The sequence below is a fragment of the Silene latifolia genome, unplaced genomic scaffold (genome assembly GCF_048544455.1).
Source record: "Silene latifolia isolate original U9 population unplaced genomic scaffold, ASM4854445v1 scaffold_20.1, whole genome shotgun sequence".
NCBI lineage: Eukaryota > Viridiplantae > Streptophyta > Magnoliopsida > Caryophyllales > Caryophyllaceae > Silene > Silene latifolia.
In genome coordinates, this window is record NW_027413163.1 from 13,060,472 (window position 1) to 13,084,520 (window position 24,049).

Genomic DNA, 24,049 nt, shown 5'->3' on the forward strand with positions numbered 1-24,049 from the left:
ACGCGATTAAAAACCCTCGCTGAAAACTCGATACTCGATCGAGTACCCAACATACTCGATCGAGTGACCCCCTACTCGATCGAGTAACCATGCTACTCGATCGAGTAGCCTCTACTTTATCGAGTACCACTCATAACTCGTAACCCAAGATGGCTTTGGCACGCACTTCTAAAAACTATTCCCGTTCTCAAGGTCAGTCAACGCTGGTCAACGGGCCCCTAAAAGGGCGGGTATTACAGTCTTCCCCCCTTAAAAAGAACTTCGTCCCCGAAGTTCAACTCTCCTAACTCAACGCACAAGACACGGAAAGGCACGACATCACTATTCTTCCGACACAAACCACCTACTTCCCTGAAACGTCATCCCCTATGTCATCATCATCATCATTGTCTAACGCTCTATTCATATCGACTCTTACAGCTATCATATAAACATCATCATTATCAATTGTCACTCTATATGTATACATCTACTCTTACAAACTATCGTATAAAAAAAAAACATCAACCTCGCGATACGAACCAGCACAAACGACGATCACCCATCATATGGTAACAACTATCGATCCGAAACATATCTCATAACAACTTCATATTGTACAACTAATATCACCATGTTATTCAACAACGCGATTCTATTACGACACATTGCACCACAACTAACTCTTTATGACCGTCCTTTAAAATATACTATCACATTCACTTCAATGAACTAAAGTAACCCCTTACACTCCATATAAGCAATGTGATCAAAGTACTAGGAAATTTTGTAATTAAGCAACAAAACTTTATAAACGAATAACAACATAACTTCAAAGTCAGCCTTTTCAGCCTTTTTATTTTGCGACATTACTCTTCCCCTCTAAAAAGGAACTTCGTCCCCGAAGTTCACCACCAAAATTACAACACATATTACCTATTATTTGCGTCGTAACATAAAATGAAAACCATATTATTTATTATGGACATTACTCACTAAGCATATACTCGTTAAATTAGAAATCATACACAAACTACCGAAATAACTAGCCGCCGTCGATAAAGCACGTTAGTATCATATGCACAAGCGTATGAATAGATCGTAATATGACGGATTTAATATTAAGGCAACAAGAAACCATCACCACTTCACTATTTGTGACGAAAATGTATATAAAACTCAAGCACGACTTCTAACATATGAAATTAACGGTTCAAAGGTGTTGCTAAGCATCACGAACCATGCTAAACATCAAACATGTAAGTATAAAACAATTAAACACTTTTAATTTTCGAAATGTTCCTGTAACAGTGCTACTCGATCGAGTATGTAAGGGTACTCGATCGAGTGTCATGCTACTCGATCGAGTGTCTTGGCTACTCGATCGAGTAGCCCGAGATCAGAATGCATCAACTCTGTCATACCTGTAGCTACTCGATCGAGTATGGGGGTACTCTGTCGAGTACCTACAGGTCAAATGCCTTTGGAAAACTTGTCATAAACCCAAGTATATACATAATCATCGCATCAAAGTGAGTCGGGATGACTTCCCGACCCCCAAAATCAATCCTGCAACAATGTTAGCTAGCAAACCCGGCCTTATGGCCAACAATACAAGTCCATGATCAAAGTTTCAACGAAAACAACTACCAAACTCTAATCGACACTACGGACATCTAATACCAACGACCATAAACAAAGATAGAAACAAGGAGTATCACTCCTCCTGCTGCTGCTGCTCAACCATCACCACCACATGTATAACAACTTTTATTGAATGATAAATTGTATAAATGAATGAAATTGATTTTTTTGGTCCAATATTGATTGGAAATCAAAAAATTGGATTCAATTTCACTTTAACTTCAAGTTATGGGGCCTAATCACAACATTTGAAACTTATTATGGGGTTTGATCTCACAATTGCTCAAACTTATGGGAATTAATCGTCACTTTCGCGATTTATTATCCGATCGATTTTCAGATTATTTAACATTTGAGATGAGATATGTTCACTATTTAGCGAAGCTATATGGTTAGTTAATTTATTTATTTATTTTTATTTTTTATTTTTTTGGTGCGTAAGGTTAGTTAATTTTAAACACTTTATAAAAGACGTTCATAATGTCGATTAATTTTCGTCTTTATCGCCTTGCCTTTTCGTTTATGTCGGGTTATATTTCGAGTTATCTTTCGAATTAGGTCAATTTTCGGTGAGCTTTTGGGTCAATTTCAAGTTATCTTTGAGGTCGGGTCAAAGCATGCATCAGATAGCTATACTGTTTTAGTTGTTTGGGTGTGTCTGTTCTCTCTCTTCAATGTCAGTCGCCTCCTTATATAGGACTCCTTAGTTCATACAAGAGTACTTATATAGGTCTCCTTAGTTCAGATAACTATACTGTTTTAGTTGTTTTCAGGTTATCCATGAACTACGTAAATAATTAATTAATTGAAAGAGTTTCTGTTTAAATGATTATTAATATAATACCCTATTGGTAATATATGAGGTCACTAAGGAGAAAATGCCATTAACCAACATTTTCATAATCACATATTTCAAACTAGCCATAGAAACGGTTAGCACAAGAACTAATTAAAGTACCAAATATCCAGAATGCATCTTGCAATCTGGCTAAGCTCTGGATTTATGGTGGGAAAGATGAAACCATCTCACATGTAAAATCTGTCCAAATGTCTCTACCACGAGTCAAACCAAAACGGTGTATTGTATCATATACAATACACCTTTCGATGTATCCACATGTAGATTATTTTCTTTTTTAACGGAACACCGTGAATTCATAGTTTTAGATTAGAGGGTGCGAAATTGTCAAATATATATGTTGCGGACATAAAGTTGAAGCATAAAAAAAGTTCAACAACACTCTTAAGACGACTTAACAGTCCAGAAAGTGGGAGCCTTAGTAGACCTCTTGCCTCCGCCTTTGACAATGAATCACACCATAGAATTAAAGCCTTCCTTTACAAGTTCTGCACGTGATAAAATAGATTTGCTTTGCTAGCGTCAATACTATTTCCATAGAAAGATTACTAGTCACGGGAAAAATTTGTCCCCATCAGAGCCTTCAATGTCTTTCTTTCTCCCTCTCTCGCTTAGAGGCAAAGGTCTCAGCAACTAGTAGCGGGAAAGCGATAGTGGCATCACAATGCACCTAGTTGAAAGAGAAGAGTGATCAGTAAAACAAGGGTATAACAACTGCCCATTATTATATTACTAGGAAGAATCCCGCGCTTCGCGCGGTAAGTTTGTATATGAGATATGTATCTTTAACTTAAAGCTTATAATTTCTAAATTATTAAAATGATAATTTATTTTCACATTCGACTTACTTTACTAAATACCTAATTGTATATAGTTTCTCAAAAAAAACTTTGTTCTTTGTGTAATAAGTTTGGATATGAGATATGTATCTTTAACTTAAACATTGTTTTTATAACTTGTTGTATTCTATAATATTATTGTTATTCCTATTTTTACTTACAAATATATTTTAAATTATTAGAACATGATAAAGTATAAAACTGCATCTTTCCATTTTTTTCAAATTACTTGCATAAAAATAAACTTCAGTTTTTTTTGTATTTATATAGTAATTAATAAATCATTTTCTATTATATTGCACATAAGGTTCAATATGTCATGAGGCTACTGCGCAATATAAATACCCAACTTCTCAATTTAACTAATTATAAATTTAATAAATTTATCAAAAATAAATAAATGCAACATATTTTTATATTCTAAAAAGGCTAATTAATTGTTAAAATGTTGAATTGTTCAAAATATTCATAATCAATTGTGTAAGTTAAACTGTTTAAAATTCATTGTTCCTGATTTTAGAAAGTGCCGAACTGTTAAAAACACCCTTACAAATAATATAAAAGATAAACAAATAAATGAGACGAAAAGAATATTGGTTATTAATATGACAAAAATGTTATGACTTGCACATCATTTATTTTCGAACAATTGATTGCTAAGTGCATCATTACAATGAATTTACTATGTACACAATATTTGAAACGGACCCTTCAAGCTAACATTTATACATGCATCATCTCGTTTTACATTTATTTTTACGGGAAAAATATTAAAACTAAGACATTTTAAATACTCTAATAATGTCATCTAGGTACCTCCTTGACTCCTATGTCTCAATCATATATTTATCTCGATTTGACTAAAATACCACTTACAAAGAAAAATAAAGTTAAATTAATAATTTCGACGAATAAGAATATTTTCAACATAAATTATAAAATGACGGTCAACTCATTCTCATGATTATATAATTGTTCTAGCTTATTTCTTATGATTTATTATAAACAAATCTCATCATAATTAAATCTAAACTAAAACCAACTTTTGCAAGGATACTTAATAGCAACTATCAATCAACATATAGACCACTGAAATAATAACAATAGTACATCTCCCTGACGCTACCATATCAAAAAAAAAAAATCAAGAACATAGCCTTTGTATCTTATACTCTACCACATCATCTTTTAAACAACTAATCTCGCATTTGAACTCTACTGTTCTCGCTAATAATCGCAATCTTAATCACCCCATAACTCCTTTCACTTGTTGATGTAGGACATAGCCTTCCATCTCTTATACTCGCACTATTGTAATTTAAGGAATGTTTGTTACCTTAATAGTACTTGCCAAAACTTATGCACATTATTTTTGTATTCTAAAACAAAAGTCATTTAAAATGAATTAGGAGCATGGTTTCATTGTGTTACTGTAAAAATTATCTACACTGTACTCCTTATTTCTTTCTTTTATATGTACCTATCTATACCGCACAACCTTTTTTCCATTCGACAAAAACATGAGTGTTATCATTTCGTTCCACAACATCCCAAACTATTGATACTTGACCTCTCATCGATCTTAGAATAGAGCGTATCTTTTATCTTTTGAAAGTGTGAAGAAGAAACTAAAGTGTTGTAAGATGGTGTGTAGGGTGGAAAGAATTCTATAAATTTATAGGGTGAATGCTTTGAGAAAGAATACACCAAACATTGAATGTGTACAAACTAGGAGTATAAGACTATGAGGCGTTGAATACTCTAAAATCAATAGAGTCCACATACATACACCTTGTTTTATGTACTAATATTTCTTGGAAATTTAATTTGCACCCTATTTGATTTTTTTCGGGGAAGCATACATAGAATTGCATAGATACTCATACATGTATCGTTGACTAATGATTGAATTCAAGTTTTATTATCTATCATGGGAGCATGAGAATAATACAATCACATTGAAAAATTGTCAGTATAACATTTAGGAAATGTAAGGGAAAAAAAAGGTAAATATCACATGTTAAATCTACACTTTTTCAACCAAGTTTTATATATAAATATAAGATATAAGATAAGATATATAAGATTGTTTGTATTGTACTGTATACATGCATTTAAATTAAAAAGTGAAGTTTTAAAATATTTCATAACATTTCATCTTTTTTGTGCAATACAAATAATTTATCTACTTCAATTCTATAGGGAACACACATTGAGTGAGTTTAATATTTTAATAACTCTAACGAAAATTATACTTATACGAAAGCATTTTTCGCTATAAATTTAAAAATTTTAGTTTCGAAATCTTCCTTGAAATATTTTTAAAATTAGCTATATTACTTATTTAATTTAATCTAATAAATAAGTTTATTAAATTATTGTTGATGTTGATATTCATGTTACATTAATGCATGCAATTAATGACTAAATTGTCATAAATGGCTGTATTTAAGGCTGGGTTGACACGTTTCGCATCCACAGCGTTTCAACCCAGTTTTATATATATATATATATATATATTATGCAAAAGACCAACCTTAACACTCTTAGCAGATGCGCGGATTTTTCCCCAGGAAACAGCCTCATCAGGCTGAGCACCGGAATCACTGCCATCAAACTCTTGGGCAGTGTTGATAAAAACAGCATAATCGGCCCCATTTCTCATCATGTTTGCATTGCATATGTGATGCTTTGGCAACCCTCCCCCTAGTATTATCATGCCTGTTTTCCTAGGAGCCGCGTGTACAGCCTCACCGTTCATGGCTCTTATATCTGCCCATGACGATGAACATGTCAAATGTCAAAACATCAATAAAACAAGTGTAGTATGAGACCGTCATACATGTGAGACCTGTCCTAATATATATATGTATTCCTCATTTAATTATTTGGCCAGTGACTTGATCTCATAGGTAAGCCCAAAAAGAGACATACCCTGCACAACATCGATGATTAAGCCTGGGTTGCGATATGTTTGAAAATACAGCATGTCTCCGAGTGAGCCGTCTGTTAAACCCGGGACAGATCTTTGGAATATTGTTCTGAAAATTAAACAAGTTAAAAGCTTGAGCAATTATATAAGCACCACAAGTGAGCAAAAAATTTGCAAGTTTGTGAAAATGCAACATTGTCTTGGACGAGATTTTGTTATGTAAAAAGTAACGTCTTGGGAGGGTTATGATAATATGATATGGAGGAATGGGCAGCATGCTTATACAGTGACAGGACGGTATACTTGGCTTATAGGGGATAAGCCCAAAGTGAAGTGGACAGAGTCACAGAGGTATGAATTTGGTTGGAACACCTTGAATGTCCAAAGCATTATATTATTTGTTGGTTGGCTATTCTAGAGAGGTTGCAGACCGGGATAGACTAACTGACTAAGCAGGAATGCAGGACGGGCATCTGTGAAGATGATGATATTCCAAAGCCTTATTCATCAAAAGCGGAGAGAAGGGAATAGAAGCGACCTAGAAGGACGAGTGAGGAGAGCTGGCATACTTATCCAAGAGATCAAAACTGAAGACTGCATTAAGTCCAAATAAATTTTCAATGAAATATTACACATCCAAGATTCTTGTGTGTACTTACCATGGATGCCCAGTAGAGATATGAAGACTCGTCATTTATTTCTCTTCCTAAACGAGCAATCAACTTGGATGGCGTCCATAATATTTTCTGCAGATATTAGCCATATAAAATAAGGACAAGGAGTAATATGCATTTGAAGGGGGAATATAACAGTTTCACTACTACAAAAAATGTTTCTAGAGACGCTTAGCTTGCAGCGCTAGTATTAAAAAGTGCTGAGAGGAGCTTAATTGACTCACGAAGGAGGCGCTTTTAAAAAGTGTTGCTCAATAACGCAATAATAAGAGCAGGTCTGAGTTTTTAAGAAGTCTCAAGACTCTCATTAGCTACCACTTTCTCTCTTCTAAAATCCCCAAACTGCTCATATTCTCTATCTCATCAAAACCTAGCTATCCCCAAATCGCTTGTTGGCTTCTTGTTCTCGAATTTCAGTTGCTCAAATTGAAACGGTTAGAATCTCGTTTAATCTTTTATTCAAAAATTCATCGTTATGTATATATTGAGTGATTCAACAGATCCAATCATGTAGATTTAAAAAATCTAGGGTTTCGTTATTTATTTAACGGAGGATTCAATTACAATCAATTATTTGGGGTTTCTCTCTTGTGTTTCTGGGTATATACAATGAATATTGTAGATTTGGTTACATATATTTTGCGGTTTTGTTTGCTTTGATGTATTTTAGGATGGATTCGAGACATTGTTCATCTTTTATTAACGTGGCTTGGATACTGACGGCAGTGGAGCGTCTGATGAGCTGAAGGTATATATTTCTACTTTCTTGGCCATTTCTCTACTGATTTTTAGGTCAGTCCTTAGTAAACCCTTGTCTCGAGTTGCAGCAAATATAATTTTTATGTTCTCTTTCGGTGTAATGGATACTTTTAGGTTTTGTATTGCTTGATTTTGCTTAATTTAGGTTGTCTGAGTTAATTGATTGGGCATTGATTCTAGTTTCTTGGCCATTTCTCTGATTTTTAGGTCATTCTGTGACTTAATTGATTTGGCATAAGATGTAATTGTTACTGTATATGTCTATGAATTGTGTGAGACGAATTGATTTTAGCCTGATGTGTGATTGTTACTGTATGTGTATGAAGCAACATTTTAAAGGCTAGTGTGTAATGAATGATGATGTCAAAGTTGTGAGAATGGGTGATTATAAGCAATAATAGAAATTGTATTTCAGTTTTATTTAACGGATAATTTTAGTATTGAAACAAGGAATCCAATATTTGTACATGGTTTCACAAATCTAAGTAAGGGAGCATATAAATTAGTACTAGAAATTGTTATTTGTTGTGGTTTTTCTTCCTGTCGTACCTTAAGTATGCTTTTCAAAGCCTTAAAACCAATGAACACTAGGTTGTGGAATTTTGGATATGTAAACTTATTTGAAATTTTGCTGTTACAGATATCAATCCATCGTTTGCTAATTGCTTTAGACACTTGAATGATTGGGTCGTCTGACGAATTTTCTTATGGATTTGAGATTTGTGATACTGTTTTTTTATTTGAAACTTTGAAGTCATTGTTGGTGAATCTTTGTCTGTTGATCTCTTTTTAAAAGTATGTTTTCTATCCATGGATCAGGAACTTTTTCCTGGGGTGTTTTTTCTTGCATCATCGATTTGGAGAGAAGGCGGGAAAATGAAGATGATTCAAATGGATTTTAAGGCCTGCTTATCACTGATGTTACTTGTGTATGTGCAGAAATGAAATTAGCCTTTTTGTTATAATGTGCATGTGCAGAAAATGAAATTACCTTTTTGTTTTAATGTTTGATATGATCGCTATTATACTATAGACACTACGCCAATCATCTTACGACATAGGAAATCACGAAATGGAATTTTACTAGATACAGTGTTGACTCTGCCATGGCCTATGAACTTCCTAGTCTCATAGGGACTGATTGCTCTGAGTGGATCTGGGTTCTGAGCCTAGCCTCTGGTCTGGTCTGCAGTTCCTAGTTTTGGTGATGACCGGTCTCCGTTTGTCGTGTTATGATATGGTCCGGTTTGGGACCGGCGATTAGCCCTAGCTGCTGCATCCCAACCACTACACGCTTATAAAAGGTTCAATAATACTTTGTGGTGGTTGGAGATTTGGAGGATTTGGTTGTTCTCTCTAGTCACTGAGAGTAAGAAAAGCAGGTGGTTGTTTGACAATATAAACTACAGCAAAATCTAAGTCTCTTAGTTTGTTACCAAAATAATAGAAATGTTGCCTACTTCTCTTGATCATCACATCTTCTCTTGGTGCCATGTCTTTTCTCTCCTTTTAAAATTTTAAGTGTTTTTTTGCTTCTCTTGTCAATAATGGCAATATGTCATTTCTGTTTCTAGACGGATTGGTCGATTGGTCTTCTATTGGTATTAATTAGCTATAATATTAAATAACATAGTAATTTGAATTATCTTATAATTTGATAAGCGACTTACATTGTTTTCACTTGAATTTTCAGTAATTCTATGTTCAAGATGCTTTTTGTATCATCAAGCTCAAGCTTCATCGCAAGGATTGTTTAACGGACACCGAAGATGCCTTTCTAAGATGCCGCAAATAGTCACTTGCTTGTGTTATGGTAGAGAACTTAGTGATTGGATAGTTGGATACATTTTTTGATGTATTTTTATTTGAGATATATTTTTTCTTATTGTGTTCGGCCATGTATTTGATGGTACAATTGTTTAATGTTAAGAAATGTTTGTTTCTGGAAAATTTGTGTGCAGTGGTTGAGACAATGCAAGAAATATGTTTGTTATGAATGCAATATAATGGAAATTGCAGGTGAAATAAATAACATTGTTGATTGTAGCATAAAAAGCTTGTGAAAAAAGCGCGTCGTGAACAAAGGCATAATGGTGCATAATAGGCGATGTTCACATAATAGGTGAGGCGCTTTAAAAGCGCTGGTATAATACTAGAATAGCGCGTCAATTTTTTGCGGGGCTATAATTTAGCTATACCGACGCAATAAAATAGCGTCGGGAAAGGGGGTAGCGGCAGGCAAATGCGGCGCATTTGGAAGCGTCGGTAGAGACCCTTCCGGCGCTATTTAGCGTCGCAATAGGTGTTTAAAAAGCGCCGCGGCGCAAAATCCTGTTTATGTAGTAGTGTTTATAGTTTGAAGGAAGTGGGGATTGGATTACGAAAACCAAAAAAGAACACTAAGTTGAGGATCGAAAATAGAGACCATGAATAATTGACTGTCAAACTAATTATTGGTTCATTCCCTGGAGGTATTTGATAAATCAATTGGTTATCTTGTCTAATGATAAGAACAAATACTAGGTAATATGGTGCATTCATCCAGAATTTCACATGTTTCGAAAAAAGGACACATGCCATGCAATATGATTTAGAAAGAACACCTTCATTGAGAAAGAACATAATTAGGAAAAACAAAAATAGTTAAATAAATACACACTATTGCTGAGTAACGAATTACCTCTGAAGTTTGCTCTTCCAACATTTTATCAAAAATTGGAATGATCCAATCTTCAAATTTGCAGTAGTTGTCATTCGGAACCAACAAATTACCAATGCGGTTCAACCCTCTCGAACGCAATTCGGCTCGGCTAAGGAAAATTCACCTTTGAAAGTGGGTGCTAGACATTTAATAAGGTCTTCTTCTATACCCCGATCGTCGTTACTATCACGTCAACTGAACATAGGCAAATTTGTATAACACTAATTCTAATCACGAGAAATTTAACAATGAGTCAAAGACCATGCAATATATATCCAAAACACAACTCTCAACATTTAACAAACTAACATTGACAAGAGAAATCGAGTTATTGAAATGTTAGTCCTAAACCATATAGGGTGCATTGATCCAAGCCACAAGTACACAATAGTTACCCATATTTAGGAAGAGCATGAGACAAGTAAGAATTGTAAGATCCTCTGAGAAAAAGCGGTTGCAGAAATGTCTACCAACAAATATAATTATCCGCCCTCAAGCGGCAAGCAAGGGCGGCCCATCACCTGCGCCACAACTCCCAAATAATTCTGAGTCTGAAGAAATATGCCAAGACCCAGGGGAGGCTTTTTTAAAAGTATCACAAGTACCCATTTCATTTGCTGTTAGAAAATTGATTTGCACGAATAAGGATTGACAATAATTAACCACACCGAATCGACTTCGCTTTCCTAATAGAACAACTCGACCCTTATTTGTGCCCGGGTTAAACCAATTTCCTATTGAGATAAGACGGTGTCCCTCTGATTTTGGGCAAAGCCAAAAATCAGGGAAGTAATTCAGAAGTATTGTGTGTAGATTGTTATGTCGTTCTATAATGCAGAAGATGAGATTATTTTTCTATATCTCAAACATCTTTAATCCATGTCTATTTATATAGAAATGAGATGGATCAGGGGAATGTATTTGTAAAGAGATGCAACTCTTCACAAATTCCGACTTATTTCATTCCTGTTGCGGGAATTAAAATCCGTCAAAGTTTCGACAGCGTTGCCCCCGAACCACTCCGTCATAGTCTTTCAAACGAAAACTATACCGTAAATTCGTTAACAAAGTGTACACTCCGTACTACCCGAACTTACATTATATTATAACGAACTTACCCATCTACGAACCAAACCTGAATACGCTAAAATGAACCGGTAATTACACTTAAATTACCAACATTTGCTACTCCATAGTGTTAATGCTTTCATTTCTGCTCTGACTCATTACAACCTCGCTAAAACCCCGAGAACAAACAACTATTGTATCACAAAAAATTTATAAGAGACAGTTTTGATGAATCAATTGCCCATATAATTGAAGGAGCAATAAGTATTTGGGTTGGTCAAACCGTTTGATAAGAGACTCAAGAGCTACCGAATTATGTTAAAACATCAACGGATCAACTTCACTTAGAGAAGAGAAATGGAATAGGACATGGCCTCCCTATGGGTTGTAAGTAGCACAAACGCTCAAAGTAGAAGAAGGAAAAGTGTTCAGTTGTACTTACCATATGATGTTGAACCAGATAGCGAACAGTGTCACGAACACCAGAGGAAATAAGATTTGAAGTAAAGCCCAAGAACAGTTTGCACCCTGGTTGATTCTCTGAAGCTAGGATCCTTCTCTTCCTCAGTGCAATCATTTAGAGGCTCCTCATCTGCCAGCCTCCACTCCAGCTTCATTCACACAAAAATGAAATCAAAACAGCAACAAACAAGAATGTGACAACACTCTTTAAAAAAATAAATAAATAAATAAATAAAATAAAAAAAAAAATACCAACCATTTGATTAACTAGTTGAATGGCATCTCCAAGATTGGAGGCTTGAAAACCAGTAGAAACAAACGAGTTTAGCAACTCTGAATAATTGACACCTTGATTAAAATCATAGCCTTCAATCTTTGGGCGTTTTCCTTCCAAGTTCTCGGATTCCTTGAACACGACAGCGCGAGTAGATGCCATACTATCTTCCACCATTTTGTCACTTACTGATAAATTTAAGAGGGGAGGAATAATTCAGTGTAACACAAGATAAACAATATGCTTTGTAATCAATTATTTTACTAAGTTATCAAACAATAGTAAAAGCATATGGGAGACATAGCAAAAGATAGACGACAAGAATCAAACTTTTTGCAAGGAATCTAAACAAAAAGCAATGCCCAAATCATATACAGTAACATACTTCAATGAAACCAGTAGCAATGGATGAATTATGTAAGCATAATTTTGAATTTGTGATACTTTATAATGAAATAAATTCCCACATTAATTAATAAAATTGAAATGTAAGAGACAGATCATACCAAAAGCAACAAGCAGGAAACAATGGAAATAACGAGAAATTAATATCGTGGGAGGCTTAGGCTGCTTTGACTGTCCTCTCACTACTACACCAAAGGGTTTTTTCGGCCTCAAATGAGCTACAAGAATCAAAGGACAGTAGGGGCAGGTGTTTTGAGCCCGTGATTTACTGTCAGTAGACCGGTCAAACCCAACTTCAATTCGATTCCATCACACCTCGTATTTACCCAGAATCTCATTTGTGACGGCACGTATCCGTCACTTTGGAGTGACGGATACCATTTTCTCTCGCAAATGACCCAAATAGAGGAGAGAGGGAAGCACATGGAGGTGCCCCCACCTTGTCCCCTCTATTCGTTTTGTAAGTGGCATTACCCGTCACTTGCTCCGACTCGTCTTCAGCAAGACTAATTGTCGTATTTATTTAAGCATTAAAAACCTGTAAATTTTTTATCGCACTCAATTGAACCAAATTTGAAATGACTCGTTATTTTAGTGTTGAAATGCGTTACCATTTCGATTGACCAAGGTAGTGAATAACAAAAGACAACAAAACAACGCACTTTCATAAAATTTCATAAATACTGAGTGGGGGACCGAGTGGAATCTAGGAAATGGCTGGAAGTTTATGAAACAGCGTCACTTGATTGAGTGACACTGCATTGGAGCTTCACTCGATCAAGTGACCTGTCGCTGTCCAGCTTTTTACACGAGGTTGGTAGGTGGTATATCACTCTCAAAGCCTTATCTATTCAAATTTCTTTCACTAGTAGCCACCCCCCCCCAACCACCACCACTTTACGCTACCACTCTCTAAAAACCTCTAAAAATATCATATACCTTATCCTCAAGATCTAGCACACACTTCTTGAAGAATTCATTCTCAAATCGTTACTCTTGCTATTTGTTCATATTGTGGTAAGATTATGTTCACTCTTGTCCTCTTTGTCTTTAATTAGTAAAGCATAATTAATTAGCATGTCGTTTAGAAAATTAATTAGGGTTATGACTAAATTAATGGGATAATTAGAGGTTAATTAGTATTGTTATTGTTATAGTATGGTATAGTAATAACTAATAATTAGCTATGGATTATGTAGGAGGAGACTTCATTGAGAAGCACTTATAGCCCTTAGCTTAAAGGTTGTGGAAGATTAATAAGAGGTAGGGTTTCCCTACTTATTTTTAATGATATGGATGTTATTTGTGCATTAATTAGCATTAATATCATGGTAGTTGCATTATAACATAAATAACTAGTTTTGTGACCCGTGCAATGCACGGGACATTTAAAATTAACTATTGCTTAAAATATTTCCATTTTAATTTATTATTCCCGTTGTTAAAGAGCAGTACAAGTTTGGTACACGGATAGAGCGATAAATCGTTGGTTCGGAACTTCCCACTCCATTTATTTGTCTCTGTATACTGAATCTGTAGTATGTATGTCTCATCTTACACACAAAAGGTAATGAGGAAACCTCTCCACAAGTAAATTGGCCTTCCAAGATCTGCCCTGAACTAACAACTTCACCATTTCCAAACCGCCAAATAACATGAGCCAAAATTAAGATGTCTAAAATTGGACAGCATGGGGAAAATCTCTTCATTTATTCCTTCGCTTGAAGGTTCGTGAGGCTAAACTGATGTAAAGTTCAAAAACTACCTATTTATTACCTTACAAAGTACACAATAAGAGCAAGCTTATTAAGTTGAAGCATTGGTACTACAGGCTATTGTTAGTCAAGTTAATCTCAAATTACTGATCTAAGCGAGTCACATGTTGCGCGAGGGTTTGAACAACAGTAATATGAAAATAACCAACAAAATGTTTATGCCATGCCAAGTAAAATTGATTAATGTTCATGTAGGTAAACAACACAATATTTATAGCACACATATCAGTGTGTGTTTGTTTTGCTAAACAATCGCCAATGCCCTGGATAAATGGCTTTGACGGATCTGATATCTAACTCCATACATCCAGATTCGCTCAAAAGTTTATTTACACATAATAAATGGAAGCACAAAACGAAAGTTAGAGTTACTCCAAAGTTACTCTTAGTCTCCACTGTTATGGCACATGAAGAAGACTTTGTATTGACTTGTTTTGTTTGGGGTAGTGTGCAAAATCATAAATAAAACGTATTCCATATCCTCCAGAATATTGGTATGCCTATGTGACTAAGTCACACACATTCATGCCTTCCACATTATAGGTGTTTAAATATGAAGATGGTTTCAGACTCATGTTAAAATAACATAAGACAATTACCTCTCAATCCACCAATACAATTGACACAATCTGTCAAGGTCAAACAAAAATGACAATTTGTACAGATTTTTGAACTACTAACTATAGTTTTCTTGCTCATGTTTTTCCCTATACTCTTTTCCACCTCACTCTTGCAAGTCGTTCTTTATTCTGCCGAGATCAGACTCTGAACACAGTGAGCTTGATACAAAATTTTGAAAGAGAAAGTGTGACGTACTGCGACGGTGGGAAAATAATTTCAATAATGAAGAGGAGACACATAATTTGGTACAGTACGTGCTAATTAATTAAACTCGTAAATTCTACTCAGTAATCTCTCAATAATAGCACTCATCACGAAAATTCAAGATTCAGCTCATGCAATCTCGCTCTCATAGTCCAACACAGTCATAAAGACGTAAATATTTCTCAGAAGTAGGTAATTTGATTAGATACTCCTAATATTTTACTCCCTATCTCCCAATCATTTGCTTACCTTTAATTAAATTATCTCTCATAAAAAATATATAAAAGGTAAACAAATGATTTGAACGTAATAAGGAATATGATTTCTTACCCAAACTTATATCTGATTAGGTCATCAAGGCATCTTGAAACTGATTAAACAAACATCAATAATTTCAGATATGTTAAAAACGAATAAAAATCCTCAAATTTGATTTCAAGTGAACAATGATTAAACAAAAATCAGAAACTTTAGATATTGGAGATAGATAGAGATACATACATGGTTGTGAGGTACAGAGGAGATTTGTTATCTTAATATTGTCTCTGAATTACCAGGATAACGGTGTCAAATTTATAGATCGAGCTTCCAGTCTTTTGACCTTTCGCCTGTCGGAGGGAAAAACGGTCCTGTACTTAGGCGATTGAGAGGGGAAGTGAAAAGGCATCATAATGCGCGAAAGTGGCAGTTGAGCCCCATTACTTTAGCTAATCGTGAGATTAAACCCCTTAAGTTTGGGTTGTAGTAATTAGGCCCCATTAGTTATGCAAAAGGTGAAATTAAGCCCTTACCCAAAATCTCATGATAAATTCAATATATCATATTACATAAGTGAAATTGATTACACTTTTTACAATATATACAATCAAAATAAAAATTAACAATGAAATCAAAATTTAAAATGAATTAGCATCAATTAGAGAAGATTTTAATTTATTTCATAAAAATAAAAATATTTATGTTTTATTAAAAAACTGAATATTTTTCTTAAATTTGTTAACAATTCTTTACGAAATGAAAAATATATATATAATGTTTTTATTTATTTTTTTGTGAAAAGATGAGACATACAAAAAATATAGGTGCTTAGTTTTTTTTTTTTTTTGTAATAGAGGTATATTTTAATAAAAATGACGATTTTCTCGAAAAAAAAGTAAAATAAAACTAAAGTTTTTATTTTTCCAGAATTTTAAAATATATTGTCTTTGTTTACTTTTTTTTTTTTAAAGAATTTTGCACTTTTCTTTAAACAAAATATAACCTAATTAAGTTTTTGTGGTATGAGAAAATGAATTTATCATGAGATTTTAGGTAATGCCGTAATGAGCTTAATTTCACCTTTTGAATAACTTATGGGGCCTAATTGCTACAATCCAAACTTAAGGGGCTTAATCTCACAATTACCCAAAGTAATGGGGCTCAATTGCCACTATTTATGTGTCCAGTGCTTGATGAAAGCATTTTGATCATGTGAGGTGGCATTAAAAAATATGCGTTGGAAGCTATGATTGATCGTGATTATACAAGGTTAGCCTTTGACTTTATCTCATTTTTGTTACTATTTTTTCATAAACTGAGAATTAAATTTGAATATAATATCTCCCACATTTATCATTTTATGATTTCCTATGTTTTGGAAAAATTATTTTTACAAGGTTGAGAATTTATAACATGATTCTAAATTTTTGAAACGTCTATGGTGTATTTCATCCTACTAACCTTAACAAAGAACAACTATTTGTTGTGCAATAGCTCTCCACACCCTTCCCATCAGTACATCTTTTTAATACAATGCAAATTGACTAATTCATATCCTAATTCTACTCTCACATTTCATTACCTCTGATGTTTAATCCTGGACTCCTGGACAGAAGGTATTGATTCAGGTAAGCTTCAATTACCTTTAATTTGTTTCTGCCATTGTTTTTCAAATGTTTACTTAGTATGGTCAATTGGTTATTTTCTATTTGCTTTTTTTTTTTTTTATGATATTTGATTTCTCTCTTTTAGACTGATCAATTTGGTGTCCTTGGGGTTTTTGGTACATCTGATTTCTCCCTTTTCGAAAGATTTGATTCTATATACTACTCCCTCCGTCCCGGTCATTTTTTGTACTTTAATTTTAGCACAAAGACCAAGGAGAGATGAGATGGTCAATTACTAAATGACAAGTGGGACAAATTGAGTGTGAAGGACCAAATTGTTCATCAAATGCATTCCTAAAATAGAAAGGACAACAATTGATTGAGATACCCAAAATGGAAAGGACAACAAATGACCGCGACATAGAGAGTACTTTTTTTTAGTCATATCTATGTGATTTTGTATTCATGATAATTGAAGGAATATATTATGCCACAAATTTGAATGTTTTCTATATAATAAATCTAAGAACTTGGAAAGAAATTTGATAAACACGTTTGATTGTGCTGCAATTTAATTGATTAAGATTTCACTATACTTACTTTGAGATTAGGCTTCTATTGTTTGATAACTAAAAACAAATATTACAGTATAACATCGGTATTTCTTATAGGGTTGTAAAGATTTTAGTTCTCAATATTACCAAGTATTGTTCGAAGAAATATTACTATATATAAAGGTATTCCACATTTCCACTTGACTCGGAAAACATTGTGAGTAAATTGTTATTCGATGACATAAGAATCTATATGGCCATGCCTTAGTGTTTTAAGTACTTTTCGTTGTATCTAAATGGTTTTGCGAGCTAGCATATTGTTTTCACAACTTGAGATATGGATATGCATTTTAATTCAAGCAAGTCGTTTGATGAGAAAATGATTAGAGTGTATGTATAAGTTGCGTAATAAACTATGGCTTAAGTATGATTGAGGTCTCATAACCCCCTGCATGGTCGAGGCATTAGTTTCTTCTTCAGTGGCAAATTAATAAATAAACAAAGTGCTATACAATAGAAGAACATAAATTTATTAGAACAATATGCCATACCATTAGACACGGGGGACTAAAACAAGTACCACTGTGATATTAAAGAGAAAATAAAAGGAGAGATTAAAATAGGGAGAAAGACTTGCATGAGAATGTTGAGTAAAGTTTACTAGGAGAAGGCTCGCGATAATAAATAAAAGAATGCCTCATAAGACAAGTGTATTGTTGAAATGCTACTGTGTTTTTGTACAAATTTAATTGAATTTTATACTGTCAAGAAGAATTATGTACAACACTTGCATTAGCTTATTGCTTTTAAATGCTTGGGGATGATTTTGATTAAGTGGTACTATTGTTTCACCTTTTTGGTCAGGATCTAGGGCATCTTGATGACGGCAGAAAGAAGAGACAAAGTGAACTCATCAAGAAGGCATCGTCAAGATGACAATTACATTCACTATGCCTGTAATTAATCAAGGGGCGTTTGGTTCAAAGGGTCGGAATGGATTGAAATGGAATGAGATACTATGGAACAATGGATTTAGAACCCTATACATATTAATTATTGTTGGTTTAATTTAGAATTATATGGAGAGGGAATGGAGTTAGAACCTTGAGGGGGAAGGTGGATAGGATTCCAAGGGTTTCGGGTGAAATTATAACTCCATTTCAAAATGCCCCAACAAAACACATAAATGGCTCAAATCCATTCCATTCCAACCCACCCAACCAAACACCCCCTAATAAGCTGCTTCAAAAGGATATGGAATATGTCCAACTGTGCCGAAGGAACCACGGAAGACATAAATTTACGAATTCTTCTGTGAAACAAATGATATGGAATATGTCAACTCCTAGGAAGCAAGAGATATCAAGGTCTAAAAATCATTCAACAATCACCATGATGAAGGACATTGTACATTGGAGCAAAGAGTTTGTTGTTGATGAAATCTTAGTAGATTAGAGTGATAGTGTATGAGAAGGTATTGTTCATCCACGGTATGCAGGGATCGGAAGAGTTGTTTGTTATGTAGTATGAAGTACATGTCTTTTAAGTTCTAGAACAAGTAGGCATATAAAGATCATATTCCATTCTCTATCACCGAGAATCTGAGAATGAATTGGAAAAAGTGTAGTCATTTGAATATTATATCAAATATTGTATCTAATTAGAGAACATTATTTGCTCTAGACGATCGAATGCTACAGCAATATTATTAGGGTGATGCTCATTCATGGACATGATTTACTCAATCATGGACATGAATGACTACTTTACCCTCATATTTTAACATATTCATCAGTTTTACCATTATTTTAATTTTATATTCAACTTCCCCCTTACACCACTTAACCACCACCCCAACCACCGGCCAAATCAGCTCCTGTTGCCGGCAAGATCCACCACCGCCCTATCCCCCGCCTGCAAGACCGCCCATCGTCCCATCCCTTGCAACCACCGTCCCCACCTCTACCACCCCTTCCCCACCTTCCTCACTCGCCTTCCCTAAACCTCCTTCCGACGCCCTTCACACAAACACCAGGCCTCCGCCGTCCTACCCATCTAACTCCACCGCCCCTCCCTTGACCATCCGTCACATCCACCCCAGCCGGCCATCCCCGCCAACGCAGCCACCCCTCCCCCTTCAAAACCCTAATATGTATAAAATATTACTAAATTAATTTTAAACCCCAACAATTAGATTAATTCAAAAAATTGATGTGTAATGATTGAAAATAGAGTTATTAAACTTGATTAATGTATGTATTTGATTAAACTTGATTAATGTATGTATTTGAGTTGATTAAATTTGAAAGGTATAGGAAGAGAGAGAAGAGAGATTTTTTGTGTTGTTTTCTTAGACGAAGGGTAGGGGTGGAAAAATTATGAAAAATTGTCCATGAAAGAGTAAAACTTGTACATGAAAGAGCAACTACGTATTATTATTGTTCTTTTGCATTTGCTCATTTTTAATTCTGACTTTTAAGGTTTTTTTTTTTACGTGAGTTCATACATATCTTTGAACAGCAAATCGTTTGTGTAAGACGGTGATATTTCATTCAACATAATATTTCATATACTGTCGTAACCAAAAAAAATTTAAACACAATTTATATACATATTTTATATATGTCCGTGCAATTTTGCACGGGTTCTAAGCAGTGGCGGATGCAGGATTTGACTAAAGGGGGGGCACACCCCAAAAAAAAATTTTGCGGACAACTTTTATACATTAAAATTTTTTCATCGTCAATACATAACAATATAATCGTAAAGAAAAAATATATCAACAAACCCTAAACGACTAAACCAAATACCAACAAGCCCAAGTGCATTATTTTAGAGGGAATATCCATTTTCGGCGGTAGAATTGGGGGTCCTGTGTAAAAAAAATTCGAGAGACCCCTTCAATTTCATATATTATCGTAATGAAAATAGTAAAAAACTTAACCAAAGAGTACCATAATCTTTATTTAAAAATTCGATTAATTAAATCTAACTTTGAACATACAAAAAAAAATAAGCCAAACCTAACCATAGTGAGATTCGAACACGAGACCATCAGGGAAGTTTATAAGCCTCTTACCACCAGACCAAGAGCATCATCATGCTAAAAATAGGCGCTCTAAATATGTAAACATAAATTTTCAGTTTTTTTTTTCTTTTTTTTTTTCGTCACGTGAGGGCACGTGCCCTCACTTTCCCCTCCCCAAATCCGCCGCTGGTTCTAAGCTAGTAATAAAAATATGTATAGATATACTCATCTAATCATACAAATACGTATACAAATACATTTAAATATACTAATATACTTATACAAATACGTATAAATATACTAATATATTTATACAATTACGTATACGACAAATTAAACTAAATAAACCCGTCTTATACACTACCCCAAATCCCGACTCAACTCAACCACACCACCACCACTTCTGCCACCATGGCCACCACCACCAGCCACGGTGGGCCACGGCCGGCAGCCACCACGGCCCGCAACTACAACAACAACACGGCTACAACAACAACAACAACAACCCGCAACACCATATACGGCCACCCCGTGGGCCACCACTACCACCACGGTGGTCGACTCCCTCACCACCCCCAGATCCGACAACCACCACGGCAGCCAGCAGCAACACCATCGACAACAACAACAATAACAAGCAACAACAATAATGACGGCAAAACAGGCCGTACACCCCCCCGCCCCCCCTTTAGACTCGATTTCCGACCACCACAGCCACCTTACTCGCCACCCAAGACCACCACTATACTCTCCTCACTACCCTCGACATAACCAACCCAAAACTAACCTAAGACAACCACGAAAGGTGGGTCAAAAATTCGTCTTAAGACCGTCGCACAAAACAACTATAACAACAATTTAAACCCTATAAAAGTCACGTTCAAACCCCTTTTTGGGTGGTCAACGGTGGTCAAATGACGGGTCAAGGTGAGTCCGGGTCAAGGCGGGTCGATGGTATAAATTAAATAATATAAAAAATTTAGTATAAGGCAGTCTTACCTTACGATCTCGAGGCGGAGGGCGAAATCTCCATATCTTCCAATCTCTCTCTTTTCTCCCTTTTTCTTTCTATTTTTGTGGTGGAAATGTGATGAGTGAAATAATAAGGATAGGGTAGTATGAGTGGGGGTATCAAGGGTAAAATGTTAGGTGGGAGTATATAATACATGTATTACGTATTATTATTATTATTATTAAGGTTTTTTCCCAAACACAACCTTTTAAAAACTTTTTTTTCCAAACACAACCTTCAAAAAAAAAGTTTCTGAAACACCACCTTTAATAAACATTTTGTTCTCAAACACGACATTTTGGCCTCACAAAAAAAGAAAGAGGAAAGTGATTTGGAGGGAAAACAAAAAAAGAAAGTCAAAGGAGGTCTCACGTGCGAAAATGTTAAATGAACGAAAATGATTCAAGTTGTCGGAATCCGGCCAAAATGTCGTGTTTGAGAACAAAATGTTTATTAAAGGTGGTGTTTCAGAAACTTTTTTTTTAAAGGTTGTGTTTGGAAAAAAAAGTTTTTAAAAGGTTGTGTTTGGGAAAAAACCCTTATTATTATTATTATTATTATTATTATTATTATTATTATTATTATTACTAGTTTAGCACCCGTGCATAATGCACGGACATATATAATCTCATATACAATATGCATGAAAGAGAATACTTCTAAAGTAGTTGGGGAATAATCTGTAACAATCATTTTTGTTTAACTACAGGTTTAATATAAACAACATTATTTTAGGATGTTTTTAGGCTTCCAAATAATCGAAGAGCATACTAACGAAGTTAAATATGGTGAAGAATAAATCGATAAACAATTTGTGCATAGAACAAATATCATACGTTGGATAATCAAGAATTTCTCAACTATTGAACATATTGCTCTCATAAGCTTTCCTCCCCAAAGAACTAAGTGTCTTAAGCCTGAGCTTAGATTGATTCAACTACCCTTCTACGGTACAATATATCCACCGCAAAGATCATGCCACCAATTTTATCCGATATTGCTCACAAAATAATACGTACCAATTACTACATTATTAACACATAAGTCAAATCACAATTATATGCCTTATGTAAGTCACTCTTTGCTCAAGCAGCAAGTCTTGCTATATTCGTCTATAGCAAGAGACGGGTCAAATACCCTTAAAGTGGTGACATTTTTAGGCCCCACAACGCAAGTTGTTGTTTGTCTTATGCGTAATGTGGTATGTTACTTGGCATGTCTTTAGTTATAGACGGATAGTTGCCGTCTATAATGACATTTTGTGTTGCTCAAGAATCCCCAATATATAACATATTACAATAAAGCTCCCAAGGGTTCAACCCAAAATCTATTATTAAACTTTAAAGAAGGGTTTTTCTAAAATGTGCTAAATAGACACATGTTAAGATGCTAAGAAGGGAAATATTTACATCAATATATCATGAGAGAGTATAAAATAATTTTGGTGAATGAATTTTAAAACCTTTTAGCCTCTTGACATCAAGAGGTTGAGATGGCGGACATGTTTCCTTTTTTTTTTTTCGGAAAATTGAGATTTTATATCGATTAATCAAATTTATCACCAGACGTTACAAAGCAACAAAAACATTATAATAAAGTATTTATTCAAATTTAATGTAAGTTTGCTCAAAAAATCCATTTCCATCTTTACCTTTTAGACGCACTTACTTCAAATTACCTTGGAAAAATCCAAATAATTAAGTGAAAACTTTGTAGCAAAAATGGCTGATGTAAGTATGAAGTACTTGAGTCGAAAACCTGTTTTGGGTATAAAGTAAGCTAGACTAATTTTGTGTTCGCAAGTATAGCTAACCTGTAGTATGAGAAACGTAATTAGGATGGTTGCCCGGTAGGCACATGATAAGCTCTAAGGCTACCTTGTCTTTAAATATACGTATGGCAAGGAATATGTTTACACCTTCATGTCTGATTCCACAAACTTTAATTTTTATTCAATAACTGAAGTCATGGAAAAATATAAAATCTCATAAATTTGATTAGTAGAGTAAAATGCCCTAAAGAAGATAATGATTGAAGGCAATATCACATCGTCTTGAAATAATCCATCAAAAATTCAATAGCATGAAAATTTTAGTCTTAAATTGGAAAGTCATACAGAAAATATGAAATGAATAATCAATTATCGAAACATGAGACCACAATCACACTTATCGCGGAGGGTTTACAACACAGATACTTATCTATACACTATAGTCACTTTGTCATCAAACAACTTGGTTAAGTTTAAGTTTAATAGGAATATTTATAATAGTTGGGACTCAACTATCATCTTAAGATAAATATGGTAGCTCACAAAATCATTAAAATACAATAAGGGTCCTAAAATCTAAAGAGTTAAGTTATACTTATAACCCTCATTCCCAATTATTTGTT

At 34.5% G+C, this 24,049-nt stretch overlaps 1 protein-coding gene and 2 long non-coding RNA genes across 3 annotated transcripts; 2 read left to right on the top strand and 1 right to left on the bottom strand.

Annotated features, from left to right (window-relative positions):
- Positions 1 to 2,750: 2,750 nt before the first annotated feature.
- LOC141638500 (deoxyhypusine synthase-like) lies at positions 2,751 to 21,774 on the bottom strand. The gene is given in 12 exon segments (XM_074447913.1): positions 2,751 to 3,152; positions 5,858 to 6,093; positions 6,256 to 6,340; positions 6,342 to 6,362; positions 6,913 to 6,999; positions 10,367 to 10,494; positions 10,497 to 10,559; positions 10,562 to 10,582; positions 11,894 to 11,981; positions 11,983 to 12,066; positions 12,174 to 12,379; positions 21,643 to 21,774. Coding segments are annotated over 11 exon segments (1,095 nt in total). The 5' UTR covers positions 12,369 to 12,379; positions 21,643 to 21,774; the 3' UTR covers positions 2,751 to 3,065.
- LOC141638502 (uncharacterized) lies at positions 7,061 to 9,690 on the top strand. The gene is made up of 3 exons (XR_012542097.1): positions 7,061 to 7,361; positions 7,598 to 7,675; positions 9,380 to 9,690. It is a non-coding gene; the product is annotated as an uncharacterized LOC141638502 (long non-coding RNA).
- LOC141638504 (uncharacterized) lies at positions 16,698 to 19,326 on the top strand. Its single transcript, XR_012542099.1, has 3 exons — positions 16,698 to 16,723; positions 17,068 to 17,082; positions 18,480 to 19,326. It is a non-coding gene; the product is annotated as an uncharacterized LOC141638504 (long non-coding RNA).
- Positions 21,775 to 24,049: the final 2,275 nt, after the last annotated feature.